The 9137-nt window shown below is 35.5% G+C and overlaps 1 protein-coding gene across 1 annotated transcript; it reads right to left on the reverse strand.

Annotated features, from left to right (window-relative positions):
- Positions 1 to 386: 386 nt before the first annotated feature.
- On the reverse strand, positions 387 to 2104 carry LOC141602402 (uclacyanin-2-like). The gene is made up of 2 exons (XM_074422698.1): positions 1870 to 2104; positions 387 to 1002 (listed from the first exon to the last, which is right to left on the reverse strand). The coding sequence occupies exons 1-2, from the start codon at positions 2009 to 2011 to the stop codon at positions 581 to 583; spliced, it is 564 nt and encodes a 187-aa protein (XP_074278799.1). The 5' UTR covers positions 2012 to 2104; the 3' UTR covers positions 387 to 580.
- Between the last annotated feature and the right edge of the window lie 7033 nt (positions 2105 to 9137).

The raw sequence follows: 9137 nt of genomic DNA on the forward strand, positions 1-9137 counted from the left end.
GATTAAATCTAACACGAACTTCATCCATCATTCACAACTTCTAGAAAGCAACTAACTCCCGAACCCTAATCATCGAGATGTTAAGAACGGGTTTGTTTGAACTTTATATTATCTTCAAAAACGTATATGCTTTTTTTAAGGAGAACAACTAGAAGGAGCCACAAGAGCAATTTTAATGTTGACAAGTTTGAACCAAGTCGTGAGTACCACATCACTTTTCCAACAAAGCTAAATTGATATTTATATCATGAAATTTTTATTATAGAACTGACATAATCGGTAAACCGTAAGCTCAATAAATTACAACCAATATTTTTTAAACTCATGACAAACCAAATCTTTCAATAAAATCAATCAAGAACAATACATCAACCTAGATACTACGCAGTACAATCTACTGAATCAAAGTTTAAAAATACGAATAAGAAAAAATCCGGTCAAATATAATAAATTTCAGTGTCACCATACTCGCAAAATATATTGTAATACTCCGTAAGGTGATAGGGAGTAACACATTATAACCGGAATTATGGTAATACCGACACTCAGTACCACCCTCTATCACCTCCACAGTCATTCTCTACCACATGAAAGCGAACAAAGCGACGAAAACAAGTGGCACGCCGAACATCACGTGACCAGCACTAGAAAGACCCATTGCCCCACTGCTCTGTTTTGGAGGCAATGCAGCTGATGAACTGGGTGACATGGCACCAATAGGGCTTGGGCTCGACTGTACGGGCTTTGTAACTATTGGGCTTGTCTTTGGGCTGGACTTTGGTGTTGTTGGGGCTGGGCTACCGCTGTCTGCAGCGTTAGCTTGCAATTTCATGCCGGCTACACAGTGGCCAGGTTTGCCGCAAATGAAGTATGTTGCACCTTGCTTTAAGGTAATCGTGGTTTTCCCGTCAGTGTGGGTCTCCAGGGGATTTCCGGTATTGCAGTTGTCGTAGTCCGATTTGCTTACTACTAGCACGTTGTGTGTTGAATCGTAGTTGAACACTGAAAAGGTAATAAAATACAATGTTGGTTAGATAATTATTTAGGAGAATAAATTATACGTAGAATTATATGTTACGTGATATATTATTTAGACCGTTTTAACTCGTAAATTATATGAGAGTTCGAGTGATCGCCATAAAAATTGAACAAAATGTTGGTTTGATGATTATTTTAGAGAATAATTCATACCGAGAATTATAAATCATGTGAGACATTTGTTAAACAGTTTTGTCTCGATAAAAAAAGAGCTGATCGAGTGTGACCATTATAAAGAACTTGTTTGACCTAACTTGTTGAAAATGAGTTTTTGTTTTTTAAGCTTAATTTTTTAAAAGTGTTTTTCAAAAGTAGATGTAGCAAATTGCTGCTTCTATCTTTATGGGCAAAAAGATGATTTTTTGGCTTTTGAGAAGCTTTTAAATAACACAAAATCTCCCTTATGACGGAGGGTATCCGTCGCAACGACGGATACCATATCGTCTCACAAAAAACCCATAAGGGTGAGAGACAAAGCACATGGGGTGGGTGCCCACCTTGTCCCCTCTACCCATTTCCACTCACATAATACCCGTCGCAATATCCGATCCGTCGCAAGGGAGACCTACTGTTTAAATAATGATTTGTTTGACCAAAAACACTTTTAAAAGTCAGGCGAAATACACTCAAAATTACTCGTCGTGTTGTTTTTATTAAAGATAGTGGATGAATCATATAAAATACGAGTAAAATGTAAAAATCACGAAAAATTTACAAATTGGAAGAATTCTCGAATAGTACCCTAAACAAATGCTCATTAGACCGAAAAGTAAAACAGGTAAGCAAATAATCGAGATACCAAAAATCGAAAAAAACATTATGAAAACTTACGTAGGGTAGCACCGGGTGCGAAAGATTGTGTGGAGTAAGAAGAGTAGCTTTGGCCTAATGCCCAATTAATGGTGGTTTGAGCATTGGCAAATGCAAATGGAGCAACAATTAGCATAACAAGAAAATAAGTTCCGAAGGCCATTTCTCTGAAGTTAAAAATGAAGGAAAAATAGATTTCTAATAAGACGGAATTATAAACAAAAAAAAAATCTCGAAATGTTTAGTTCTTGTTATAGCAAAGAAGAGAAATGGAATGTTTATCTTAGAGGAAAATGGAGCACATTATATAGAAAAATATTACACAATAAAAATACAAATAATTTGAAGATAATAATATTCAATTAATCAATTCAATAGTTCACACTTATACGTTGGTGATAATTGGCGGCTTAGGTTATTATTTGAAGGAAAGCTTAACTAATTCATATGAGATTATGCGCGTAAGGATAATTCCATTCGTTTATTACAAGCTCTGTAGACCTAATACGCTATGACTTTCTTTGTTTTTCTAGGCTTTTGACCTGGAAAAGGTCAACCTTTTCTTATTATTGACATCTTTAGGGATGACTGGAGGAGTAAGTGTGCCTACTACCATGTTCTAGGCCTTTTTTTAGTTTAGAGTTGGTTATTAGGTTTCGAGATCCGGCCGGTCATGTTTGGTTCGGTTTTTGTCGAGTATATATTCGTATTTGAGATTAGTAAGGTTGTTTTGTCGAGGTGATTTGGTTGAGTCATTATTGGGTCACATTACTAACGAGTCATTTATAGGCTCAATTGGAAAATGAGTAGAATTTTTTTTAATTTGGATATCGTATCCATTTAGGTTTTTGCGTAACATGAACTTTTAATTTGGTATTGGAGTTTTCAATGATTCTAAGGTCTCAAGTTCAAATCTTAACAACTCCTTTTTTGATCAGTGATCTGACTGATCTCTGAACTTTCTAATACAGTGTTACTTGGGTCGATGACCGGGGTATGACCATAGGTCTATTTTATTGTTCAGGTCATGCCATTACCCAAGACGGTCTTATACTCAATAACTCAAAGAGGATTTATAACACATTAAGGCCTGTGCTCCCCAAATAAATGAAGCCCCACATGAATGCACGTACAAGTTACAATATTTCAAGGTTTGAATTAAATCTCATCAATAAATCTCGTAAATTTGACAATTAAAATAAAAGTTTGGTTCTCGTGCTTATGGCTGAACAAGTTCTAAGACGCTCTTGCTTACTCTTATGGCACTATGCCACTATCTGTGTTAATAATCTTTCCGGAGACAGGTTTACTATTATTTCAATTATCAATTTATCATAGAAAATCTCACCCGCGACATAAGTGCACTCACTTAACCGAGAAAAAATGAAAATTTATCATAGGAAATATTCCCTTTTATGCTAGTACTCCACAAGTTATTGACAAATTAAATGGATCGAGAAAATTAGTTATTGAATATCCAGACCCAGCATGCAAAAGGCGATTGGATGAAGTTAAGTTCACCAGATCAAATAAATGGATTGTACATTTGTACAAATTGTGTTGCAATTTGGCCCAAGTGTGAAGTTCAATAGTTGGGCCCATTATCATGAATTGGTTGGGCTTGGAGCTAAATTACTTGCTCTTTTACGCATTTTATATCGCGAATTCTTGTTTCAGACGACTTATTTAGGTCTAAAATAATAAGACGGGATTTTATGAACATTTTATAGTAAAATTTAACCACAGTGATCCAGTTAGTGTTAGAACTTATTAGTAACTTGTTTTGCATAAGTGGTCAGTCTGGTCACATTTGATTATAAAACAGTCTCAAAACTTCGTATTATTGTTTCACAGCAAAATAGGTCGTCTGAAGTGAGACCAATTCATTTTATATAGGACATAAAGAGAGGGAGGCATACTCTAACAATACTTTCTTTAATTATTGATCGTTACTTACCTCGAACAATTATAATTGCTCTTGAAACACCATTTTCATTAGCTATAATCACCATTCTACAATTTTTCTTTTAATGAGCGAATCCATTTTATCATGAATTGTTATTGTTTGTATTAGTAAATAATTTGCATACTCTTTTTACTAATAAACTGAGTTTAGCTTGAATTGTAATTTGGGTTAGGATTGAGACAATTGACCCGTTTCCTGTAAATGAGTCGAGTTCAGGTTAAGATGATGACTCATTCAATGTTGTCAACTTGTCATGAACACAAACTTGACACGACCTTATATACCTAGAGTTTAGACATGTAATTTTTTTTTTTGCCGAACTATATATAGTTTACGCGGCAAAAAATTCTTGAGTAATAGAAATTAGTGTTAATGATATAAGTCAACCCTCAAGATTGCACTCCTCTAAATGTGGAAGAAATCAAACGTGATTTGTGCTCACATATTATCTTGCCTTATCTTTGTAATTAGTTATCTTGTTACCTATTTTATCTCCTCTAATTATGCTTGTAAATCTTTAGTTGACTAGGTTAAGCTTTGTAAAGTTAGTATATAAACACAACCCTTGTAACTCTTTAATCATCAATACAATTACATTCACAAACATATTGTTTATATGGTATCAGGTTTCATATCGATCCTAATACTCCTAACCTTTTTCCGCTGCCCTACCCACCATCGACATACCCATGGCAACCACCAGCACCCAAATCTCCAACTCCGCTGAACCGTCCAAACCACTCCTCTCCGTATCCTTCCCGTCATGCACCAAACTCACCCCTACCAACTACCGTGCATGGCACTATCAAATTAGTCGCCTCTTCCTTGGCTTCGGCCTATTCACTTACCTCGATGGCACAACCAAAGCCCCACCAAAAACCATCACCCCGGCTGCCACCACGGCTAAGCCTAACCCTGAACCAATTCCCAACCCCGCCTATGAGACATGGTTCCGTCAAGACCAATTGATTCTAGGTGCCCTAGCCGGTACCCTAGATGAAGCCGTAGCACCCGTCCTCCTAGATGCAACCACATCCCATGAAGCTTGGACAACCCTCGCTACTACCTATGCAAACCCTTCCCGAGGACACATCCTACAATTAAAGGATCGTCTTCGTACCATTTCCCACACCGGAAAAACCATATCCGAATATATGCTTGCTATAAAAGAATGCACCACTCAATTAGCCCAACTAGGCAAACCAGTCGATGTCGAGGATATCACCTCGCACATCATTAGCGGTCTCGACTACAATTTATATAAACCCGTTATCGATGCGGTTCGCGCACGTGACTCACCCATCTCATTTGAGTTATTTCATGAAAAATTAATCCAACATGAGTTAACTGTTAAAAACCAGCCGCCATCCACCACCAATACAGCCTTCAACCCGTCGGCTCACGCCGCCTACACTCGCCCCTATCACAACACCCAATCTCGTCCACCTTATCAAAACTACAATAACCAACCTCGACAACCCTATCAACCTCAAACCAACCATCAAAACCGTACCAACTCCAACAACAACCCAAACCCCAATCCCTTTAAAGGTCGATGTCAATACTGGCGAACCTCCGGTCACGTCATTTCTTATTGTCCCGACTTTAAAAAGGACTACCCCAATGTCGTGTTCCCCCCACCACCTACCCGACAGCCTCGTCCCACTGCCATCGATATATTGTGACAATCTCAGCACTACTCATTATTCATCCAATCCGGTCTTTCACTCAAGAATGAAACATGTTGCTCTAGCCTTCCATTTCGTCAAAGAACAAATTCGCAAAGGCTTCATTCGAGTTCAACACATAAACGGGATTGATCAGCTAGCGGACACTCTTACTAAGCCGCTACACAAACCACGGTTTCTAATGCTCTCATCCAAGATTGGTCTTCGCTATCGCCCGTCCATCTTGAGCGGGAATGTTAATGATATAAGTCAACCCTCAAGATTGCACTCCTCTAAATGTGGAACAAATCAAACGTGATTTGTGCTCACATATTATCTTGCCTTATCTTTGTAATTAGTTATCTTGTTACCTATTTTATCTCCTCTAATTATGCTTATAAATCTTTAGTTGACTAGGTTAGGCTTTGTAAAGTTAGTATATAAACACAACCCTTGTAACTCTATAATCATCAATACAATTACATTCACAAACATATTGTTTATAATTAGTACATACAACAGAATAATTGCCACCGGGACGACATCTAACATATCGGTATGGAGAAAAGTGAGAAACGAGTCATGGTCGTCATATGTAATTGAGGGTAACTTGGAGTATATAGATTTTAGCATGGACAAGAACCTAACTCTCCTTTTTATTGTTTGTTTTTGTATGGAATTTATCATGTTTTTAATGTCTTCATCGATGAAAATAAACTTTCACAAATTCGTAACTAAATACTTCGATAATCAATCCAATTTGATTGATAACAGCCCATATTCGTAGTTTGGTTGTCCTCTATAATCTTCTAGCTAATAACAACATGTGTTACTTTACGAGATGTTGTTAAAGTTCACAATCATAAACAATCATTGTTACTTGTAATATTAAGAAGTTTTGCGATATAAGAACTTGTTGCAAAATGGGTTTGATTTACTAAAAAATCATTTACGGAGTTAATCTAACCTGGCCAGACCCAAAATTATCCAAAACACACCCGACTCGGTCTGACGAGATCGTGAATATGTATGGATGATAAATATTTTACAAGATTACATTTGTTAGAAACAAACAAGTATTATAATGAAGACAAAAACAATGTAGTAAAAAGTGTTATTTTGGAGGATGCACAGAGTTAAATAAGATCGTCATGATTAATTAAGATAAGTCAAATAACACTCCACTTAAATTGATTAAATGAGTTGAATTGCTAGCTTTTCTAAACATTTTGTTTTAATTGTCTACTCTATATACTCGTTTTGTTTTGAGACTGATATATCCGTTTAATAGAGGTAGTTGTGAAGTAGATATGATGGTTGATGAATTGTAATATGGAAATTGGAAAACCAATTTTGTAAAATTGGTTGGCACTTAATTAAACCCTAGAATACTAGTCTTACTCGACCATTTTGCAACACATGCTTTAATAGAACGAGGTGTGCTACAAAGTTAAGCAACACATTAATTTGAGATTCCTAAGTATTTAGCTCCTAAAATATCTTCTTTTAAAGCGAGAGCTTCCGCAACAAGGATACTATTGGATGTTCTTAAAGCACACGTTAAGCTAGAACATAATTATTGAAAAAAATGTGATTGTCAGGACTCGGGACACGAAAATTGAAATTAATTTCAGTTATCAGTTAAAAGTAATGCAGAGTGGCACAGCCATAATTTGTACGGATGACTTAGGAAGGGCGGAAATTTTCTGCAGGGTCAAACACGTATTGATATAAGAGAAACTTGAAAGTTTTATCTAAAAACTAAGTATATTTACTACTTCTTCCCCAATTTTAATCATTTGTTTACCTTTAATTAAAATAACCCTCACAATGAAATGAGTAAAAAAAGGTAAACAAATGATGAGTAAGAAAAGGTAAACAAATGATTGAGATGAAGGGAGTATGCTATATAAGACGTTACGTTTAGCATCGGCTTAAAAGACTAATGATTCCTACAAAAACCTTTCTCAACGTCTTTTTGTATGTTTTTTGTTCGTGATGTTTGATGCTTTTAGTCTTCCCATTACGGCAATTCATATTGTTTGTTTCACTTTCTTTTATACGTAGCTTACTTGCAATCAATGTATTGGGTGGTTTGCGTAAAATGGATGTTTTAGGAAATTGACTTTTGAGTGAATCGTTCAAAACATTGATAATAGACTTGAGAAGACCTATCTACCCGATTTGATAGACTCGACACTCAGAATTTGTGATGAATAACCTAAATGTGACTTGTGAAGCTCGAATTTGACTCCAACTCAAAAATGTTCGATCATTTATAACTCAAATTGGCCGACAATGACTTGAAAAACCTATTTTAAATCATGCTTAATATAATGCACACTAAAGTAAAATAATCAATCATCAAACTTACTTTATAAAATGGTATCTCCAAAACACATTTTCAATCAAATTAACTAATAAACATCTCTCATTAATCATAATCCGAATTACATACCCAAATTGGCCAAAAGTAGAACAAAACTCGAAATGACCCGAGCTAATCTAACCTGGCCAGACCCAAAATGATCCAAAACACACCCGACTCGGTCTGACCAGATCGTGAATATGTATGGATGATAAATATTTTACAAGATTACATTTGTTAGAAACAAACAAGTATTATAATGAAGACAAAAACAATGTAGTAAAAAGTGTTATTTTGGAGGATGCACAGAGTTAAATAAGATCGTCATGATTAATTAAGATAAGTCAAATAACACTCCACTTAAATTGATTAAATGAGTTGAATTGCTAGCTTTTCTAAACATTTTGTTTTAATTGTCTACTCTATATACTCGTTTTGTTTTGAGATGATATATCCGTTTAATAGAGGTAGTTGTGAAGTAGATATGATGGTTGATGAATTGTAATATGGAAATTGGAAAACCAATTTTGTAAAATTGGTTGGCACTTAATTAAACCCTAGAATACTAGTCTTACTCGACCATTTTGCAACACATGCTTTAATAGAACGAGGTGTGCTACAAAGTTAAGCAACACATTAATTTGTGAGTGGAGTGTTATTGGGTCCCTTGCTTATAGAAACATATTACTCCGTACTAATACTAATGACTTAATAATAATTGGAACCACACTTGTATTTGTCATTCCACTTTAATAAGCTTAGACACATTTTTGCTAGGACATAACAACAACTATTGTACTACTCCAAACATAATAATGATCTCATTATGTCTTGGTTTCTTGTGTCATTTAAGCCAATTAAGGTAGCAAAATTTGAAATTTAATTACAAAATTGAGGTAGTAATCCGATCCGAGGAACCCAAAAATTGGTTTCTTGTGTCATTTAACTCGACCCGAGGAACCCAACTTGATAGAATCGGTGAATCGAAGCTGACTCAACCTAAGGTCAAACTGCAACCCAAAACTACCTTATTTGTCCCAACTTAAACCCCAAACTAAACCGATCCATGACCCTATATTAACTCAACCCAATTTTGACCCGATAACAAAATTAGGTTAATAATGGTCGATATGAGACCAATTTGATACTCAACTTAACTTTTTAGACTTGAAACTAAAATAAATAACTTTAATTTCAAAATTGTTTTAACATGAAATTATCAATCACTTTAAGATAAAATATATTGTTATTAACCTGATTCGTTATTGACCTGAACTGAACTAAGCTC

Source organism: Silene latifolia, chromosome 9, assembly GCF_048544455.1.
Source record: "Silene latifolia isolate original U9 population chromosome 9, ASM4854445v1, whole genome shotgun sequence".
Classification (NCBI taxonomy): Eukaryota; Viridiplantae; Streptophyta; class Magnoliopsida; order Caryophyllales; family Caryophyllaceae; genus Silene; species Silene latifolia.

Coding starts and splice junctions, on each gene's coding strand:
- LOC141602402 (XM_074422698.1), bottom strand. CDS start 2,011: ATGGCCTTCGGAACTTATTTTCTTGTTATGCTAATTGTTGCTCCATTT. Junction 1,003..1,869: donor CGCACCCGGTGCTACCCTAC/GTAAGTTTTCAT, acceptor TTACCTTTTCAG/TGTTCAACTACGATTCAACA.